This window comes from Capricornis sumatraensis, chromosome 2 (assembly GCF_032405125.1).
Source record: "Capricornis sumatraensis isolate serow.1 chromosome 2, serow.2, whole genome shotgun sequence".
NCBI classification, from domain to species: Eukaryota; Metazoa; Chordata; class Mammalia; order Artiodactyla; family Bovidae; genus Capricornis; species Capricornis sumatraensis.
In genome coordinates this window covers 37,591,115-37,612,304 of record NC_091070.1, presented here as the reverse complement: position 1 = coordinate 37,612,304, position 21,190 = coordinate 37,591,115, and the positions used below count along the sequence as shown (strand labels likewise).

Here is a 21,190-nt window from a genome sequence, read left to right as displayed (position 1 = left end):
TGGGTGCCTCTAGGGAGCTGATTGTGATGTGAGATGTCCGCCTGGAGTGGGTTAGAGTATGTGCAGTGAAAGCGGCTGGATGGGAGGAGGTAGGTGGGGCTCCCATAGCAGCACGCCGAAACCGGTAGTTACAGACTGGTCCTACCGAGCACCCCCCATCTCGGCCTTCCCGCTGCCTGCCCCCAACCCCAGCTTTTCCTCCTAGGATAATATTCCCCAGTTGGGAGGCCTTGGGGAGGGGCAGAAGGCGCTGGAGGGCCAGGAATCCAGGAGTCTAAGGACTCCCCTCTCGGGGTCGCGCTAGGTGGGAGGTGGAGGGGGGGGCGGGGCGGGGAGCAGACGTGGGCAGGTGAGCCCCTGCAGGGACAGGCGTGGAGACACGTGGCGGATTTATCCTCAGTCCATCCTCAGGAGTCGGATGCCCTGCCCTGGGGTCGCCACTTCGCGTCTTCGGGGAGCACACAGGCTGGAAGCCCGTCCCCCTCCTCTCCGTGGGGCGGGGTGGGAGGTAGACCTCTTTAGGTAGCGGAACCCCGCCTCTCCCTTGTTACCGACGAGCCCCGCCCCCTCTCGCCGCCCGGCGGAGCTCCGCCCCCTCCCCGCCCCCCGCCCGGCCACCTCTCTCCCCTAGCTCAGTCTGGCCGGCCCCATGTTACTGAGCGGAGCTCCTCCGGCCGGCTCCGGCCCGGGGCCGCGGGCGCAGGGGAACGCGGGGGGCGGCCCGGCAGGATCGCGCCGCGGCGCCGGGGGTGCAGGAGCGGGCCCAGGAGGGGGCGGCAGCGGCGGAGTGGCCAAGTGGCTCCGGGAGCATCTGGGCTTCCGCGGGGGGGGCGGCGGCGGCGGCGGCGGCGGAGGTGGGGGCAAGCCGGCGCCCCCTGAGCCGGACTACCGGCCCCCCGCACCTTCCCCGGCGGCGCCCCCCGCACCTCCCCCGGACATTTTGGCTGCCTACCGGCTGCAGAAGGAGCGTGACTTCGAAGACCCCTACTCCGGGGGGCCGTCCGGCACCGCTGCCCTAGCCACCCCCGCCGCCCCCGGCCCCACGCCGCCCCCGCGCCACGGCTCGCCCCCCCACCGCCTTATTCGGGTCGAGACCCCTGGCCCCCCAGCTCCTCCGCCTGAGGAACGAATCTCTGGACACCCCGCCAGCAGCGACAGGGTGAGTGCCACGCCGGGCAGGGGGCGGCCAGAAGGAGAGGTGGTCGGAGGTCTGAGGCTTACGAGAGGGACAAAGGTGGCCTGACCGGGGCCGGGCCCCTCAGTGTCACGGTTCCTGGAGGACACGATCTTAGTCTGTGACCCCGGGGCTCGGAGGCTTCATCCACCTTTGTTCAGATTCTCGACCTTCTAATTTGGGACGTGCGCCCCAAACTCTGCTGCTTTCCCTTATTATCGCCCCGGAACTAGTGACCCTCCCCCTCCCAGATTCTGCTCTCCTCATCTCAGCCCCCGGAGCCTAATCAGAGAGCCTTTTTCTAACGGGATTTGAGCCCTGCTTCTCCCCAGTTTATGGCCTTTCAACCCTCCGGGAGCAGCAGCTTACTGCCCTTTGATCTCTGACCCCTCCCTCTGACACCCCCCCCCCCCCCGAGGGCAGAGTGAGCACAAAGCTCCTTCCCACCTTCTGTTAGCATCTTTGCAGGTGCTAAAGCGCCAGGAAGGAGGTGAAGGCTGGTTTTCTCCCGGACACAGCAAGAGCTGGCTTTTGCCTTAACCCGTGGTGCTGGAGACGAGTGGTCTGTTGAGCAGGGTAGACTGTTGTTCTTAGCAAGCCAGAACCAGCAGTATGCATCTCTTCACCAAGGATGCTGACCACTGAGGTACAGGCAGGGCCACTCCTGCTCTCCTTCCCTATTTCCTCAGGTATGGGGACAGTCGGGCTTTCCTGGTGGCTCAGTGGTAAAGAATCCATCTACTAATGCAGGAGGCGCAAGTTTGATCCCTGGGTCGGGAACATCCCCTGGAGAAGGAAATGGCAATCTACTCCAGTATTCTTGCCTGGGAAATCCCATGGACAGAGGAGCCTGGTGGGCTGCAGTCCATGGGATCATAGTCAGACACGACTTAGCAGCTAAACAACAGCGTGGGGACAGTCAGTGCTCAGAACCTGTTGCCCAGAAGGGACTAAGTAAGCAACTGAGCCTACTCCTTCTCTCTTCTTGGCCTCGTCCTCCTGGTGTCCATTCTAAGGATGGCTAGAGCTTTTCATGGATCTTCAAGCTTAGGGTTCTCACCATTCTCAACAACATGCATTGTGGCTCAAAGCCCTAGGTAGAGCCCAACCCCAGTGTGGCCTCAGAGCTGAAAGCTATCCTCAGGCCCCCTGTGGCCCTAAATTCTAGGAAGGTGACTCTGTGGGGGGCCCTGGCTCTGTTGTCCCTCTTCACTGACCTCTGGGAGCTTGTTCTGGGGCTTACTCCCCTCTCCTCAGCAGAGAACACTGTTTTTGATTGGAGAGCAAAGTTACTGTCTGAATCCAATGGCTCCAGTATTGAGGTTTTCAGCTGAAAGTGTGATGCTGTTCTGCACAATTTCCTGGGTAAGAGAGATGTGTCGGGGTCAGAGAGAAGCCTCAGGAATGTGAGTTATTTTTCCCTGAGTTCCTGCCATGGGGCACGGCTGCCCATCCTGCCCATTCTGCAGACCCTTCGCCTGCAGAAGGCGGCTGTGCTGTCCCCACGTGTCCTTAGGTTCCTCTTCTTCCTAATTTTCCCTGTTGATGGTGGTGGTGGCAGCAGTGGCTTTGTTCTTACTAGTGACCAGTTAGTCTCCTCCTCCCTGACCATTGCCTATGCGCATGCAGGCCTGGACTGTCCCTGGCCCTCTTCCTCTCTGCATCCTCTTGGAATGGCATAACAGGCTGCCCACCACGCCATGGGCTCCTCCAGGACGAGGACCATGTCCTCATCTTATGTCTCACAAGTGCCTGACACAGAATTTGGGATAAAGAGGGGTGGGGCATAAATAAGTCCTGAGTGGTGACTGTCCATTGCCATAGTGACCTGAGGGTGAGCAATTCCCCTAACTAAAGCTCCTCGTGTCCATATTCTCACAGAGACCCCAAGAAGGGGCTGTGCCCACACAACCATGTGGAAACCCACAGCCTCTTCTCACCGAGGGCATCCATCCTTCCCCTAGTCGGCTCTGTGATCTGTGGGCTGTTCAGACCTTGTGGGCTAAGCGGTGTCTGACTCCTTTGTCAGTTGTGGGGACAGAAATGAAATGGAGCACTCAGTGGTTTAGTGAATGTGTGAGAAAGACCCAGGAAGCTATCTGAGCTGGCCCCAGGGCAGGGATGCTGACCTGGGGGTGCCCCCCCTCCCCGCGCTTTTCAGAGAGAGCAGCTCCACTCCCTCAGGAACAGAGTTTGGATCTTAGGAAGAGCCCAGACTGCACACCTGAGCCCCTTACCCTAAACCCAGGTGTCGGCCCATGCTTGCAGAGCTTGCACAGAGTTGTGGCTTCTAGATAGTGAGCCAGCCTGGCCCCCTGAACCCCTGCTCAGCCAGTGTTTCTCTTCCGCGTGGCTGCTTTCTCCTTAGTCTCTGTTTCCCCCCGCCACCCCTCTTACCCCTGCAGGTCCCCTTGGCTTGTTGCTTTTGGGTTACTTCCTGAGGTGCGATGAAGCTGGGCCCCAGGTTTTGCCTTGGGCTGGCTCATTTCTCTCCTGCAGCCCAGCAGAACCCTCTGAGAGAGGCTGGATCATGAGGTTTGATGAAATGGGTGGAAATGCTTCTGTGATGAGCCAGAGAGGTTGAAGAGGAATGAGCCCAGTGGATGTGGGGGCAGGAGAGAATAGGCCTTCAGACAGGACCCTGAGAGGCCTGGGGGCTCAAGACCATTAGCCTTCTCCCCATGCAGGGCTCTGGCTGCTGGCCCACCCTGAGACCCATGGCTGCAGTTGGCAGGGGTGTGCAGGTGGCCATCTGGGCAGGCCTGGCAGGGCAGGTGTGGGAGCAGCAGGAGCCGCACCCTGCACCAGGCAGGTGGGGCCTCACCATCTGGCTGCAGGAAGGCTCCCTCTTGGTGCTCGGCCCTGTCTGGCCATCAGTCTGCTCTGGCAGAGGGGCTAGAGAGCTATACCTTCCCTTGCTTTGCTCCCTTTTCTCAGACTTTGAACAGGAAAAACCTGATCTAATTAGCAAAGGGGGCTGGAGATGGGAGAGGGGCCCTGATTAGATGAAGCTTTGAGTTGCCTCTGACCATCTGCACAGTGTGTCCTTTGCCTCCATCATGCCAAGATACATGTGAGAGAGACGGATAGAGATAGAGAAGGAGTGAGTGTGAGAGCAAAACAGAGAGAGGTGATGTGAGCAATAAGACAGGCACCTTGTGTGAACTGAAACTAAAGTTCTTGTTCCTAGCTCAAAGAGGGGCCTCTAGGGTTCACGAACCTCCAGAAATAGTGTGCAGATATTTGGGTGAGCATTTTTCTGCGAAAAGGCTCACAGCTCTTGGATTCTCATTGGTGTTCACAGGGCCCAAAGTATTAAGAACTTTGAAAAACAGATGCTATACCTCATAGATGGTTTTCATGTGGACTTTGGTCCTCCAGGCCCAATTTGGAAATGAGTGAACAGACAGGCAGGAGGAAGGAAGTGAGGGATATATTCCAGGTGCCATAAGATGAACAAGCTATGCCTGCCCTGGGGTTAGGAGGGCAGGTAGGGGCCCTCCCTTGGCCGGTGTTTATGGAGTGTTTGAGTATCATTAAATGACACTGGCCCAAGCACCGCCTGGGAGGCTGAGGTTTGCCTTTTTTGGGTTTGTTTGCTTTAATTTTCCTTCTTATGACTTGCACAGAATCTGGAGGTCTGATCTGTTTATCTTACACCTGTCCTCATGTCCCCAGTGATGGAGGAAAAGAGAAGGGTCCAGGTCAAGGGACCTCTGTGGACTGGTTAGACCTCTGAACCCGCTGTGGCCCGGGCTGGTCATATGTGCTGCTGTTGGTCCCCCTGCCATTGGTGCGTCAAGGAGGGCCGAGGCCCGCGGTGACTGTGGGATGGTGTGGCAGGCCTGTCCACTCTCTTCACTACCGCCTCCTCACGCTGCGACACTCCCTCCTTTGGAAGACACCTGTGGCTTGTTGGCCAGTGACTCAGTGACACCACAGACCTGGTGCTTTCCCTTTGGGAGCCAGGAACAGGCAGGAGCCTGTGACCGGAATGGGAGCAGCTGGCTGGGGTCCCGGGCTTGGAGGGGTACCTGGAGCCAACACCAGCTGCCCTGGAGAACCAGTGTGGTATGATAGGAGAGCGGAGAAGGGGCCCAGACGCTGCATACAGTGAGCCTGTCATGCTTCCAGAGCCTGGGGCCCAGCGGTGTAGCTTCATAGTGCTTCAAGGCGCTTCTCTCTTTCGGAGCTTGTTTTTTGTGTGTGTCACTGTGAGCTCCTGAAGGATCCCGAAATTTGTTCTTTTCGCATCTAACAATGTAATCATGGACGTTTACTGAGCCTCTACCTCGTATCTAGCACTGTTTGAAGCAGCTCACGTATATTAGACAGTTGATCCTCACAACAACCCTATAAGGACAAGTCTGGTCTGTTATTATTCCAGCATTACAAATAGGGAGACCAGGAATGTTGAGTCACGCTCACTTGGTTTCACAGCTAGTTAGGAAAGCTCAAGTTCCCACTGGGGCAGCCTAATTCCAGACTGACTGCCAGCATCTTGCATAGGACCTTTGCACCTGCCTCAAGGAACCCTGCGAAGAGAGAGGAAGTGTCACTAAGCAGTTGCTAATGAACAAGGGGAAGGAGACTCTAAAAGAAGGAATGAGGATTGCATTCTATGCTGAGTTCACAATTTCCTGAATGCTGAAGGCCAGCACTTGCCCCTGAATCCCAAAGTGGCCTCAGACAGACCTTTGTCTTACAAAGGTTAGTAGCAAGGGTTAGTTAGTACGTGTCTGTGATATTTGAATGTTTTACTGGCATGGCATTGCTTTGTGGTTAGAAAAGGATAATAACAAATTTGCTTCATGTGAGGGCATTTCCCTGGCAGATAATATTAGGAAGGGCATTCTGGTAAGTGGGAACAGAAAGTGCAAAAAGTTTGATCTTTAGGAAGGTAAATATCAGCAGTACACCATTTCCAAAACTGACAGATTTTCAGTGGTAAAAGGATTTCATGGTTAAAATAGTTTGGAGAAATGGTGAATTAGACAAAATTAGTTTATTCTTTTGACTGTAGGACTTCTTATAGCCTTTAACATGCTAAGGTGTATTTTACATCTACAAGTAGAGGAGGGAAGATGCTACATTTGCCAATTCTTCTGGAGAATCTATGGCAAGGCACTGAGTCAGGAGACCTGGGTCTCTGACTTTCTTGTCTCCACTGCTGCAAACTGTGCTCCTTGGACAAGCCTGGACTCTGGGGCCCCAATGCCTGTGTACAAGAGATTATCATCAGGGCTAAGACTGATGGAGCACTGGACTCCATGCCAGCCTCTGGGCCAAAGACTTTTTGTATTCATTGTCCTTTACCCAGTCCTGTGAGACAGATACTAATACCATCCCCATTCCACAGATGAAAAGACCAGAGGCTTCCAGACATTAAATGTAAATGAAAGAAATAGAGGAAAGGGACAGTGGTAGACTTTGGAGACATTACACAGCCCAAATCCTGTGACATATGTTCCCCCTTGCTCCCCTGGCCTTAAGAACCCCGTGGATTGGCTCAGGAACTCCTAGCAGGGTCCAGCTGCAGAGTGGGAGGGTGGAACCAGATGGTGGGCCTGCCAGCTCCCTCAGGAGAGGCCTGGGGAGGAAGGAAAAGCAGAGCCAGACAGCTACTTTGGGAGGGACACTGCCCAAGTGAACAGGCCCAAGAGCAGGGTCTTAGAGCCACCCTGCCAAATGGCAGGAGGGGAAGGAGACCTGGTTGGCAGGGGGCCCTCTGGGCAGCAGCTACTCATCTATTAGTTTAGAAATATTTCAGCATTTCAGCAGCATTCCAACTACCAGAGGGTTTGCCTAAATATCAGCCCTGTTTTAGGTGCCTTCCCTGTCCGTTCCTTCCCTCTGTCCTTGAGCCAAAAGCTTTGATCCCCATCAAATATCCATTCTCCTGACTGGCTGCTCCCACAGCAGCCCCTACTGGTCAGTCAGTTAGGATGAATGGGGGACTGAGACTTGGTGTCTCTCCAAAAGATGGAGTCTGGGGAGCAGGAGGCCTTTTGAGCATCCAGAATGTGCACTGAGCAGTTACTGTGTACCAGGCCGATACCATATACCACAGTGAGCACATCAGAGTCGGGTTCAGTTCAGTTCAGTCACTCAGTCGTGTCCAACTCTTTGCGACCCCATGAATCGCAGCACGCCAGGCCTCCCTGTCCATCACCAACTCCCGGAGTTCACTCAGATTCATGTCCATCGAGTCAGTGATGCCACCCAGCCATCTCATCTTCTGTCGTCCCCTTCTCCTCCTGCCCCCAATCCCTCCCAGCATCAAAGTCTTTTCCAATGAGTCAACTCTTTGCTTGAGGTGGCCAAAGTACTGGAGTTTCAGTTTTAGCATCATTCCTTCCAAAGAAATCCCAGGGCTAATCTCCTTCAGAATGGACTGGTTGGATCTCCTTGCAGTCCAAGGGACTTTCAAGAGTCTTCTCCAACACCACAGTTCAAAAGCATCAGTTCTTCGGCGCTCAGCTTTCTCCACAGCCCAACTCTCGCATCCATACATGACTACTGGAAAAACTATAGCCTTGACTAAACAGACGAATCAGAGTCGGATAGAGGGCCCATAAAGTAAGTCTTGGTGGAGCAAAGGTGTCAGAAGCCGGCAGAGGCAGCTTTTCCGCACCTGAATGGTTTGCCTCCTCACATGACCTGGAAGCCACTGGGAAAGCAGGTCTGGTCTCTGGTGGGGGTCCCCCATGTCCAGGGCAGGTGCTTGTCCTGCCAACCTCCCAGCAGGCATCTCTGCTGCTGTTCCTGATCCCGGCCCTGTGGGTGGCTTTTCTGGGCACCTCCGCCTAGGGTGAGGGCTGGCACTTCCTGGAGCAGGTGTAGAGCCAGGAATGGAACAGAGGAGCCATTGAGCTGCCTGCAAAGCTGCCACCTGGGTGCCCATGGGCCCTGCGGGCTGGTGCTGTGGAGGCCCACGCCAGCCTGGGAGGGGTCACAGCACCTGGCCCAGGCTCTGGTGGGAAGGGCCAGCCTGCAACTCTGACAGATCTTGGAAAGCCAGGGCATGGGGGGCTCCGTGGAGTTGGGGAAGAGGGGCCTGGGTTTGGGCCAGGTGCTTCTGCTCCCAGAGCAGCTTTTGGGGACTCATACCTTCTCTCTGACTCCTCACCCAGATTCCTGCTTCCTCTTCTGAACAAGGAAAAGTGCTTCCTTTGTCCTTTCTTCCTGTTTATATGAACTGTTTCAACACATAATTACTGAGCTCTTTAGACATTGGGAATTTAGCAGTAAACATGATTCCTGCCCTCAGGAAGTTCACAGTCAGCAAGAAGACAGATGAGAGGACAAGTCTGTACTAGACAATGTGATGATAGCCCAGCAAAGAGCCCCTAACCAGACCTGGGGGGAGACTGACTGGAAGGCTTTCTAAAGAGAAATAAGCTGATCCAGGTAATTGGCAAGCCTTAGAGATAAAAAAGAGATTATAGAGCTTTCAGGACTTCCCTGGTGGCTCAGATGTTAAAGTGTCTGCCTGGAATGCAGGAGACCAGGGTTCCATCTCTGGGTCAGGAAGATCCCCTGGAGAAGGAAATGGCAACCCACTCCAGTACTCTTGCCTGGAGAATCCCATGGAGGGAGGAGCCTGGTAGGCTACAGTCCATGGGGTCACAAAGAGTCAGACAGGACTGAGCGACTTCACTCACTCACTTCACTATAGAGCTTTCAGGTAAGGAAGTGACCTGAAACTTCAGGGAGGGAGAGAGAACCCATAGAGGGAAGTGGAATCTTTACATTTCTTTAACTTTGGACTTTTATTTTTGGTACTGGAGAGCCATTGCAAGGTTTGTTGATTCACTTACTGTTGAGTAGCTGCCACGTGTGAACATGAGGCTAGGTGCCAGCTCGGGTGGGTACCCAGTGGGCTGGCCTCAGAGCCCCTTGGTTGAGTGGGTGGGACTGTGGGTGCCTATTGGCCTGGGATGAAGCAGCTTGGGGTGGGAGTGGACGTCTTTTCTCAACTTGTTGGAGGAAGGAGGACTAGGAGTAGAGGCTCTGAGGGGAGCTAGGCAGTGAAATAGAAGAAACACTTGTTGTTTTTTGGCCACACCATGTGCTTTGCAGGATGTTAGCTCCCCAACCAGAGATCGAACTTGTGCCCCCTGCATTGGAAGCGCAGAGTCTTAAACACTGGACCACCAGGGGAGTCCCTAGAAGAAACATTTTTCTAGTGCCTACTGTGGTCCAGGTGCTTATTGGAGCTGGAGAGAGAAAAATGACAAAGAGCTCAGGTTACAGGATGAGCTGGTGGAAGTGATAGGATGATCTGAGATGTGGGCCTTAAGGGCATGCAGAGATACAATGGAGATAAAGGAGCTGGGGGTCTTGACTGGAACGAGGTGAAACAAGTGGGAGCTGAAGAACTGAAGGATGGGAGTTCAGCTAGGAGCTGTTGGGATGCATGTCAGAGACCCCTGGAGGGGCCCGTGGGAGTGCTGCTGCTGCTGCTAAGTCGCTTCAGTCGTGTCCGACTCTGTGTGACCCCTTAGAGGCAGGAACCTGCGGAAAGGGGTGTTTGAAGTGGGAAGTTTTCTTTCTTCATTCCGCCTTGCTAGGGGTCTCAGGTCCTATTACCCAGGCCAGGGTGGTCATCCCCACAGCCCCCCCGCCCAGCCGACTCCCAGAGTTCTGATCTGTACCAGAAGGAAAGTCTAGAAGAATGGGGGAGAGGCAGGAGCAGCCCCTCCCCTAGGCCGCAGGCCTCACAGCTACCTTTTGTCAATGCCTGGCATCCCAGTGTGCAGTGCTCCCCTGGGGCTGTTGTCACAGGGCTGACTGGGCTCTGTGTCTGCCTCAGCGGATCCCCCCACCCCAGCCTGTGCCCAGCTTGGAGAAAGGCTCTATTGTCCTCAGTGAGCCCCGCCCCAGCACCTTAAGCTCTTCCACAGGGTGTGTGGTTTGCAGTTCACTCTGCCTTGACTGGAGGCAGGAACAGAAGGGTGGCCATGAGCCGCTTGTGTGAGAGAAAGGGGGCAGCCTAAGTATGGAGGGCCAAGGCCAGGGCTGTCCTGTCCCTGCCCTCCAAGAGCCCAGAGGGGTTCCGCAAAGCCCAAATCATGGTTTTCTTAGAGCTGTCCTAAGGTGGTCTCTCTCCCAGGACAGCCAAGATACCCATGGTAGCAGGTTGGCAGCATGATTTTGCACAAAGGGCACAGGTTCCAATCCTGGTTCCTCCCCTTACCTGAAACAGACTTGGGTGTGTTGTTCCCTACCTGTCCTGAGCCTCCATTTCCTAAAAATGGGGATAATAATTCCCATATGGCATTGTGAAGGGTAGTGTGAGGATAAACCAGCGAACTGTGACATAAAGTCAGTGCTCAGCCCTTCCTTCCTTGATGTTCAGCAAATATTTTCAGCATCTGGGAGTGCAATGGTAGACATGAACCAAGCTAATCTCGTTGCCTGCTGTTCCCTGCTTATTCTTAGGACACTCCCAACACCTTTATAAGCAGGTCTCTGAATTAATTCCCTCTGTTAGGTCATCTGGTCCTGCCTGGACTCTGAGGCAAACCTTAAGGCCCAGAGCCTTATCCCGGCCATCTTGCCTAGGGGATGGCCCAGAGGTGCACAATTAAGAGAAAAGGAAGATGGCCCATTCTGTGGGCAGCCTAGTGGGGGACCCCGGAAAGGAAGAGCCAGAGCTTGTCTCCATCCAAGCTCCTGGTCAGCCAGGACTCTTGCTCCCATGGACAGAGCAACCGGGGAGAAGCAGAGCTGTCTCTCAGATGTCTGAAGCCTGCTCCCCTCACTCTCTTCCCACAGTTAGCAATTCTAGAAGACTATGCGGACCCTTTTGATGTTCAGGAGACTGGCGAAGGCCCAATAGGTGCTTCAGGAGCCCCAGAGAAGGTCCCTGAAAATGACGGCTACATGGAACCCTATGAGGCACAAAAGATGATGGCCGGTAAGTGATGGAGTTGGGGTTGGGAGCAGGGTGGGGGACACTCCCTGAGGCCTGAGTATTCGCAGAACAGGCTCTGGGACCCACAAGTGTAAGGACTGATTTCTTGGTCCCAAGAAAATAGGGAGAAAGCCTTTGCTGGGTCCTTAGGGAGGGTGGTGGCCATTGCCTTCAATATAGTCATTTTGGAGGAGCTGGGACTTACGGAACCTAAGACCTAAGGCACTGGAGAAGGTCATACAACCAAAGGTCAGACAGTAGAAGCATTTGGGATAGTCAGGAAGGGCAGGCTAGTGGTATGGGCTGGGCTGGGGGTCACTGATCCCAAGAAGAGAATCACTAGCTTTAGGGAAGGTGATGGGGTCGAAATGATGGGGTGCTGAAGTGAGCACCTTTGTGGCAACTAGAAACACATAACTAGACATGCAGATGCAGCGTACAGGAGAAGTGGGTACATAGTTCAAGGAGTGAGGGCAGGGAGAAATGAATAAGACCCGGCCCTGGGGAACAGAGGTCGAGAAAGCATAGAGGAAAAGGGACCAACAGGGGAGGATGTGGTGAATCAGTGTAAGCCAAGGCGCCAGGGCAGGATGAAAGGAAGGCTTGTTCAGGGGCAAATAATCTTAGTGCTAGGCATACAGCTAAGCCTAGCTAAGAGCTAAGAGGGGCAGTAAAGGATCGCAAAGGCTCGAATGAGGCATTTGAACTTGCTCCAAAGTGGGGAGGGGAGCCATTATGTATTCTTGAGCAAGAAAGAAACAGGATGAATATGGCATTTTAAGAGGATTACTGAGGCTTTGGTGTACAGAACAGGCTAGAAGAACTGGGCATCAGGAAGATGAGTTATTAGGCTATTGTGGAAATTGTTGAGGCTTTAAGAGACCAATAATTAACACCTCTTTCTTCCCCTCTGGGCTTGGAAATAACTGAGAAATAGGATTAAGGAAACAGACAGATGGAGATAGCAATGTCAGCTTTATTACTGATAAAGTTGATTGGAGAACATTACTTAGCTATGTCACTACAATGGGCTTCTTAGTACTTCACCACAGAATTAAACTTGCCCACTCAGGCTTGGGCAACACAGGACAGCTGTAGGCCCCTGCGTGGGGGCAGGAGGAGAAAGAACCAGAATGTTCTCTCTCTGTAAGCAGACAGATGTGGGAAAGAAAGGAAGCATCCACTGTCCAATCAGATAAGCTGCTCTCCCTCCCTGGGTGAGGTGGGTGAAGGGGCAGAGAGAAGTGCGGAGTGTTATTCCATGGAGACCATGAAACATGAGCCTGTAGAATGGAGGTTCACCCTAGCCGTAATCTAGGTGAGGAGACCTGGCCCTGTGGAATGGAGGTCAAGATAAAGTGTCAGAGGGAAAGGGGTCGTGGAGAGTTGAGAGCGGAGAGTCAGCAGGTGTTGGCACTGAACATGTGGGATTCAGAGAATGAAGAGGGGCCAGGACCAAGGAGAGCAGTGTAATTGCCAGCAATGGAGAAAACGAGAGGGTGGCTACTGTATTTAGATCAGGGGGGTGTGGATACCTGGGAGGTCTAGGAGTGCCCTGGAATTGTATGAGAAAATTTGCACATTTTTCTTGGGGAGTAGCTCCATAATTTTTATCAAATTTTCATTGGGGTCAGTGATCCCTAAAAGAGGATCACAGAACAGACTAGAACTTTGGAAGAAAGCAGTGAAATTGACTCATCCAAGGGGACAGTTTCAAGGAGGAGGAGGTCAGCAGTGCCTGAACTACAAAGAAGGATTTTCTGACTGTGAGATGACAAAACTTGGGGCACAAAGAAATAAATGGATCTGGGTAGCAAGGAGGAAATGGACTCTGCCTCAGTTTCCGAAATGAGTAAGCCTCAGCAACCGACTCCTTGCTGGCCATTACAGGACCTCTTTTCAGTCTTTCCCTTTGGTGCTTCTCTGCCCCTGCCTCTGTGGGGTCCCATGTTATTGGAACCCCAGGGATGTTTTGAGGGGCCTCTGGTCTCCTCGCAGAGTCAGCAGCCTCCCCTCTGAAGTCTTGTAGCTGGAGGGTGCTGCCTGCCAGGGGAGCTAAGCCAGGCAGCCAGGACTGCTCACACCTCCCCTCCTGCCTTGCCCTGGCAGAGATCCGGGGCTCCAAGGAGACAGCAGCTCAGCCCCTGCCTCTGTATGACACACCCTATGAGCCAGAGGAGGAGGGGGCCACCCCAGAGGGTGAGGGGGCCCCCTGGCCCCGTGAGTCCCGCCTGCCAGAGGATGATGAGAGGCCCCCCGAGGAGTATGACCAGCCCTGGGAGTGGAAGAAGGAGCGGATTTCCAAAGCCTTTGCAGGTGAGTCCTGGGTGGAGAGAGCAGCTCTGCTGGGGCCTCGGAGCACCTCTGCTGGGGCCTCGGAGCAGCTTTCCAGGCTCAGGGGAATGGGAGGACTGGGTCCTGGGGATGGAAGTGATGAGTTGGGCACTGTGAATACGAACTGTGTGCAGTGTCGGGGGATGACTTCCTGCATCACCACCTCTCAGGCCCCCATCTTTTTGGAGGCAGGATAGACCTAAAAGTAAAGAAATTCCAAACAAAATGCTCAAACGTGTGGCCTGTGTTAAAGACTTACATTTAACAAAACAAAACACAGAGTTTGTGCGTGGGTGATGCAAGAGCCTGGATCCTTGATTCAATGAGAACATCAAGGACTTAGTGCCGGTAGACCTCATTCCTGCTTCTGTGTCCTCCTCAACCCTCCCTGGGCAAGGGGCTCATCCTGGAGCTGCACTCGGCTCTCTGCTCTGTCCCCTCAACCCTGGCAGTCAGACTGAGAAACCACAGCTTTCTCATTAGTTTCCGGTAAAGCATGCAACACTGAGGATGGGCCATTTATCTCCAGGAGTCTCCTTGGAGAATCAATACTGTTTGGATTGCTTAATGGGAAAATCTATGCTCGTCATTAGGAAACCTCGTTAGCAGTCCTGCAGCCGCCAGTGGCATGGCTCTGCTAATTGTCAAGGCTCAGGATTGAGAGTGTGGGGGGTAAATTTCAATAAAACATCTGCCCCCGTGTCTGAGCTTTCCTGACACCCTGCGGCCAGACTGTCTGGGTCTTGCTGCCCATGAGTTCCCAGGCTTCAGGTGAAAGGGAGAAGAGAGGCAAGGTGGGAGGTGCCAAGAGGCTGTGGGGGTGCCTGGGTATGGTGCTGGGTGGTGTGGACAGCCCTTTGTCCCACTTTTTCTTCCTGCCCAGTCCCTTTGGGCCCTGGAGGCTCGAGAGACGTCAAAAGGGACCTGTGGGGCTGGCAAGAGCAAGGCCCTGTATTCTGCGGTTGTCACTGGAGCCTCCCACTGGAGCGGTCAGTGTGGCTCCATCCAGTCCCCTGAGAGTCCTCTTCTTCCCCCAGAAGCCGCCCCTGCCTCTGCTCCCTTTCCTTTCCAGGCTGTCCTATGTCCTGGCTCTGGTTTCGGTGTCTCAATCTCTGCCTCTCTCTGTCTCTGTCTCTGTCTGTCTCTCTTCTCCCGGCTGCTCCTGGCTCCAGTTGACATTAAGGTCATCAAAGACCTACCTTGGCCTCCGCCCGTGGGACAGCTGGACAGCAGCCCCTCCCTGCCCACCGGGGACAGGGACATCTCCGGTCCAGCCTCCCCCGTCCCCGAGCCCAGCCAGGAGGATGGCAGCGGTGGGTCCCGTGGGGGCTTCTGGCAGAGGGCCAGCCCGTAGGCCCCGTGGGATTGGGTGGGAGGAGCTGAGAGGTGGGGTGGAGTTCAGAGAGCCCAGGAAGAATGCCTCTGGCCCTGGAGGGAGAGGAAAGGGACAAAGGACACAGTCCTCGCTCCCCAAAGTCCTGAGAGGGGCCCCTTCCAGATATCTTTCCCACCAAGTCAGGTAAATCCACTCTTCTAAATTCACCTTTTGGGGCACAGCTCTGCCTGACTGGATCCTTCAGCAGTACAAATAACCCTGAGGCTAGGTGATACTAGCACAGGAAGGACCTGACTCCTTAAAGGAGAGATCTGATTTGCACCTGGTGACTGGAGGCCTTGAAAGTGCTACTCAGAGAGAAAAAGAGCCCAAATGGGGAGAAAGAAGACATGGAACCCTTCATCTATGTTCAGTTTTATGCACAATGGGCAGCCGGGGTGGGCTTGCGGCTGTGCATACACACACAGGCCTGAGCACTTGTTTGTATATTCGTGCCTCTGTGTGAGTGGGCATTTTGTAAATACAGGCTGAGGGAGGGACTCTGTCACCTGTGCATGCTGGCTTTACCCGTGTGGGCTGCCGGCTTCAGCCTTCCCTGGGCAGGCTGCCCAGGGTCTTGGAAGGGCTCTGGGGTCTGGGAGGGCACTGCTGCCTCTGCTGGGCTTCTGTCGGGGGCGGGGGGTGGCGCGGGGGAGCCTGTGGGCAGCGACCTTGGGGGCGGGGGCAGGCTGGTGGCTTTGGGCTTTTGGCAGGGTTAGCCTGTCAGGATGGCACCAAGGGAAATCAGATAATTGTTCTGGGATCGATAAGTCATTTCTACAGAATGGCTTGGCAGGGTGATTTGGAGAACCGTAATGAACTCTGAGGAGGAGAAAGAAACAATATTATCAGCGCTGAAGCCACCCTGAGGGGGATGGGATGAGGGAAGGCAGTCATCTCCTCCAGAGGGAGAGGCTTAAGTGGTTTCTCATGTCATTTCTCTCCCCTCTCCTGCCACAGAATGGGGACCAAAAGGCCCTGTGTGCACGAGAGAGCTGAGCCCCACCCCCACCGAGGAACAGACCCCGGATACTGTCCCTAGAGCTAGTCAGGCTCATGAGCAGGCCCCACCCTTGCAGAACATTCCTTTGTTCCCTTTTGGGTGGAAATGGGGATGGAGCATTGGGTAGTCTATAGGGCTCTACCTCTAGGGTCCTCAGAGTCTGTGACTGGTGTGTTCCCCACAGCCCAGTTTGAAGGATCTGAGAAGAGCTGTCTGTCACCTGGCCGGGAGGAGAAGGGGCGCCTCCCTCCCCGACTCTCTGCAGGGAACCCCAAATCAGCCAAGCCCCTAAGCGTGGAGCCCAGCAGCCCCCTGGGGGAGTGGACAGACCCAGCACTGCCTCTGGAAAACCAGGTGTGAGTGTCTGTGTCCATTTGGGGACTCTCTCCTCCCTTCCCTTCCTGGCACTGACTTGCCTGCAGGGAACACTAAGAATGGGTGGGCCTGGACAGCCAGGGACCCAGCAGCGATGCCCTCCTTTCTTTCTCTTGTCCTCAGCTGGTATCACGGGGCCATCAGCCGAACAGATGCCGAGAACCTGCTCCGGCTGTGCAAAGAGGCCAGCTATCTGGTGCGCAACAGTGAGACTAGCAAGAACGACTTCTCCCTGTCCCTCAAGTGAGTGGGGCCTGCTGGCTGGGGGCTCTAGACAAGATGAGCCTGTCAGGATGAGTCCAAGGGGAAAGAGTGCAAGGACTACCGGCAGGACAGGAGGAGTCTCCATTCTCTCTCCTGTGCCCAGCCAGGCTGGAGAGAACTTCATCCCCTGTGAACAAGTGCTGACTCTGGGCCAAGCCCGGGCACCTGAGGCTTGACTGAGGCTTAGCCTCTGCTCTCGAGTAGCTCGGAGTCCGTTGGGGAAAACAGTTAAGGTATTGAATCCAGCTTAGAAGTGTTCTGTCCCTTGCTAGCTCTGTGACCTGGAGACCCTTAACCTCTCTGGGCCTCAGGGGCAGTAACGTATCTGCCTTATAGGGAAGGATTAAATGAAATAAGCACTTAGCATAGTGCTGAGTGCTTAATAAATTATCAGTGTCGTCATTATTAATGAAAGTCCAAGATGTTCTAGAAGTACAGGGGAAGAGATAGGAACTTTGCCTGTGGAACTCAACAGGGTGAGATGGAGGCTGTCCTTGGAAGAAAGTGGAGTGTTGGACACAGAGCTGTTCTTGTTCACTCTGAGGAGGTGGGCAGAAGGTCTGGGGGCTGGCGGCTGACAACTGAGCTTTAAAGGGTCCTGAAAGAGGCAGGGGACTCAGGGCACCTCCTCCTCCTCAGCCTTCCACTCTGGGCACAGATATTTTACATAGACCAGCATCTGCCTCCCAGGTTCTACTGGCAGGGTGGCTAGTCTCCTTGGCGCACAGGAGTCCTGTCTAGTAGAACCCCACATGGCAGCCTGTCAGAGCGCTGTGTCCATTCACATCTCCTTACTGGGCCACCTATACCACTTCTTACCATATTTCCCAGGGGGCATTAGAGTACAGGTATACCCCACTTCACATATCCAATATATGGAAATTTGGGAGTATTGAACACACACATTTGAGGATAATTATTCAACTTCACTAAAAGATAATGGGGAAAAATGCCAAACTAAAGTCAGATAACCTGAATTTCATGCTTGGTTTTTAGTAAAACTACCTGTGTGACCTTAGGCAAATCACTTAACCTCTCAGGACTTTCTACATTTGCAAAATATGTCCAATGGCTATCTCTTAGGTTTCTTCCAGCTTTTATGCTCAGGGGGGTCTGTAAGTTATGAAAACAAAGGGACATTCAGGAAAAATTCATTTGTCAAAAATTTGATCTACATAACTTCGGAAATGTGTATTGCTTTTAAAATCGTAGTCATGATTCCTAGAGCATCTGCTAGGTGCCAAGCAGCATATACACCATCTCCAAACCAACTGCGATCTGCAAGATCAATCTCTTTTTTTATAGAAAGAAAACAGATTCAAAGAGGTATGTGATTTGCTCAAGGCGAACAGCAAATAAATTGCCCAAAGCGGGCTCTGAACCCCCCTCAGGCTGACCCCACGAACCTCACTGTTCCATTACACAGTTCCACCCCTGTCGAGGCTGGTATGGTCCAAAGCAAGGAGAGACATCGGGGTCTGGCTCCCAAACAGAGCAGAGTCTGGAGTGAAGGAGGGGGCCGGCCTGGACACTGCTCCACCCCAGGCTGATCTGGGCCTGCCAGCATCTGTCTGCCAGAGTCTCGTTTGCATATAAATGGCTTCTCTGAAATACAATTATAGTTTCTCTTGTCTCTGTAATGGAAGGGCTTTCACTGGTAATTAAACAGCTTCCTCCAGAAGCCTTCCAGCCCTCACGCTGTGGGCCAGCAAGTCCCACCCTGGTTCCCAGAGGGTCAGGCAAAGGCTCTGATGTGTCCAAATGGATGCTTGGGACTTTGTCCCAGGAGGTCAGTTACCCACACGGAGGCAGAGCTCTCAGCTGCCACCTCAGTTCTTTGACAACTTGTTGCTCTTTTTGGCCAGACCTGTCCCTCAAGGAGAAGATATAAGGACAGTTTTCAGGAGAGGTAATCCCCCCAAGTGCACTGTGGGGAGGGGGCTGTCCCCTAACAGTGAGAGCACAGGGCCCACCTGCTGCCCACCGCCATGGGCTGGGCTTTGGGCGCAGGAAGGACAGGAGAGGGTGACTACTCACTGCTTCTGCTCTCCATTGCCCCAGGGACTGTAACTTTTCTTAGGCCCTTTGCTCTATGCTCCTGCATGCTGTCAATTCAGCCTTATTTCACACCTGCAGATGAAAGATGGCCCCACACCCTGACACACACCCAGGCTTGAGGGCACTCCACCCTAAGCATGAAGGGAAGGATGGATTTAAGGGCCTGTCTTTTTCTTCCCATCCCTTTTTTCTTTAGTTTCCCCATTCTCACTGCTTTCTCACTGTAGGCCTAGTGCAATCCGTCCAGGCAGAGCCTTCTTTGTATGCAGATGGGAAACAAGTGGTTTGCCAGCCTCAACTCAAGGGTGGGGCCTCACGAAGAGCAGCCCCCTTGCCAGCCCTGCCTCTCACCAGCTTCTGAGCCCTACCCTTGTCCCTCCAGGGGCTCAGACCAGCAGAAGCAAGTCCTCAGGCTTCAGGGCTCTTCCAAGGATTGTTTCTCTGTTGCTTGTGTGTGCATTTTAGAGCTGGGGCCTGGCCAAGCAGGCTGGTGGTAGTTTGAACAGACGTTCTTGCTGGGAGCTGGCCAGAGCTCAGCAGCATGGTCTTCGTCTTGTGGGCAGGGCTGGGCACTAATGCTGATTTCCTGGACTGTGGTGGGTAGATGGGAGAAGCAGTGGAGCATGTCATCTCTGAGGGAGGGAATGAAGAGGCAGCCTAGTGATGATGTCATCTCAGGCAGAAGAGCTGGATAGATGAGGGGGGGTTGGGAGATTGGCCCAAGGCCTGGTTAGCAGGAGGGTGAAGGGATGTCCTCAGGACCAGGCAGTTGGGTGTTCCCAGATTTGGAGGGATGTCCAGAGCAGCTCACCCCCTCCCCAAATCATTGCAAGAGAGAATCCCAACCAAGATTCACTTGGTTGTCGCATCTGGCCACCCACTGTCCTGCCAAGGGTGTCTGTTACTGAGCCAACAGGATCTCCCCCTATACGGGTGTTCTCCCCCACAGCTCAGGGAGGGGGAGGATAAACTGGCCCTAGCTAGGGGCCGGGAGAGACTGGATCCCAGGGTTGGGGGGTGGTGCTGATAGCTTGTTTCCACCTGCACACACCCCGTACACTCACCACACACACATTCTTGGCACACCCAGTGCCCTCACCACAAAGTCAATGCCTGCTGCCGCCTACTCACAAAATCCCCTCCATCGCCTCCCGCCTGCCCTCCATCTCAGCGGCCTTGGAAGAACCACTGCCAGGGTGGGGGGTGGGGGGAGCGGGGGTGGGACGGGTGGGTGCAGGGACTGGAGAGGGCCCTGGCTCAGCAGGGTCTCCCCTCCTCTTCCCAGGAGCAGTCAGGGTTTCATGCATATGAAGCTGTCCCGGACCAAGGAACACAAGTTCGTGCTGGGCCAGAACAGCCCGCCCTTCAGCAGCGTCCCAGAGATCGTGCACCACTACGCCAGCCGCAAGCTGCCCATCAAGGGCGCGGAGCACATGTCCCTGCTCTACCCCGTGGCCATCCGGACTCTGTAGGGGTGAAGCCTGGGCCTTGTGACAGATCTGGACCCAGCCCTGGGCAACCTCTCCCACCTTTCTTCCCCTCTTCCAGGAATCAGTGGAAGCTGTGATATTCCTTAATTTATTCTAAAGGGGAAGGGCTACAGGGACCTTGGAATTAGAGGTGGTCGGGAGTTGAGGATTGAAGACTCCCTGGGGAGAAAGGATAGCCCCTGGAGGAAGGAGACTTCAGAATCACTGGTCTTCCGAGGGGTTTAAATCGACAGCTCCAGCCCCTTTCTTCCCCTCGGGCAGAGGTGGCGACCCCTTTCCCCGCCATCCTCTTCCCCCTGGGGTGGAAGGGTGAATGAGGGATGCAGCTGGACGCGGGCCAACGGGGCGCCCTGGCCATTTCTCCGCCTCCACTCCAAACGACCGGCGGGGGTTCACCCAGAGTCTGGTGCAGCGCTTCGGGTAGACTGACCCCTGGGATGGAGACGGCATTGGGGGTGGGGAAGGAGGGGAAGGGCTCGGCCGCAGAGAACTTGTGCAGGCCCCGGGCCGCCCCGGCTCTGGGCCAGAGGCAATAAATAAACTCCGTCCTGCCAGGCACAGCCGCGTCCGCGCCTCCAGCGCCGCCGCCGCCCTCCGGGCCGACGGGGGAGGGAGCGGAGCGAGCACAGATTCTGTTTATAAATCAGCTCTGGAGCAGCAGGCACGGGGCGTCTGTGAAAAGCAGTTTCGAAGCATCAAGTTCCTTCCTTTGACGAGATGTCAAAACATCCCCCGGGGCCCCCACCTCCGCCCCGGCTCGCGTGGGGGGGGCACCCGGATCCGGGCGGCCGCGCGGCGCCCCCTCCCCGCCGCCCGGACGAGCGCGGCTCCCTGAGAGCGCGTCTAATTTCCTGCCAACAGCCATTTGTCTGGGAGGAGGGGAGCCGCGGAGAGACAAAGAGGCAGCGCGCCAGGCGGGAGGGAGCGGGGCGGCCCTGCCACGCGGAAGCCGCGCGCCGGCGGAGGCGGGAAAGCTGGCGCGGCCGACCGCGTTTCCTTTCCAGAGGAAGCGAGGGCCTGCCGCGCCTCACCCGGCCCCGGGTCGCTGGGTCAGGTCCCGAGACCTGCAGGCGGCCGGTCCCGGGCGCGATTTCCGTCGCGGCTGCGGCGCCCGGCGGGGTCGTCCGCGCGCGCCGCCTGCTGGCCGCACCTCCACGAGCCGGGCCAAACCTTCCACGTCCCTGGTGGCCCCGCAGCG

The 21,190-nt window shown here is 55.1% G+C and overlaps 1 protein-coding gene across 6 annotated transcripts; it reads left to right on the top strand.

The window, feature by feature from the left end:
* The first annotated feature begins 649 nt into the window (after positions 1–649).
* On the top strand, positions 650–20,437 carry SHF (Src homology 2 domain containing F). Of its 6 annotated transcripts, XM_068964729.1 has the most exons (7): positions 650–1,159; positions 10,955–11,096; positions 13,203–13,409; positions 14,600–14,740; positions 15,990–16,161; positions 16,304–16,423; positions 19,788–20,437. In XM_068964729.1, the coding sequence occupies exons 1-7, from the start codon at positions 650–652 to the stop codon at positions 19,972–19,974; spliced, it is 1,479 nt and encodes a 492-aa protein (XP_068820830.1). In that variant the 3' UTR covers positions 19,975–20,437. The 6 variants fall into 6 exon arrangements, with proteins under 6 accessions (XP_068820830.1, XP_068820831.1, XP_068820833.1 ...); XM_068964730.1 differs by lacking the exon at positions 14,600–14,740; XM_068964732.1 differs by lacking the exons at positions 14,600–14,740; positions 19,788–20,437 and adding an exon at positions 17,750–17,867.
* The last annotated feature ends 753 nt before the right edge of the window (positions 20,438–21,190 follow it).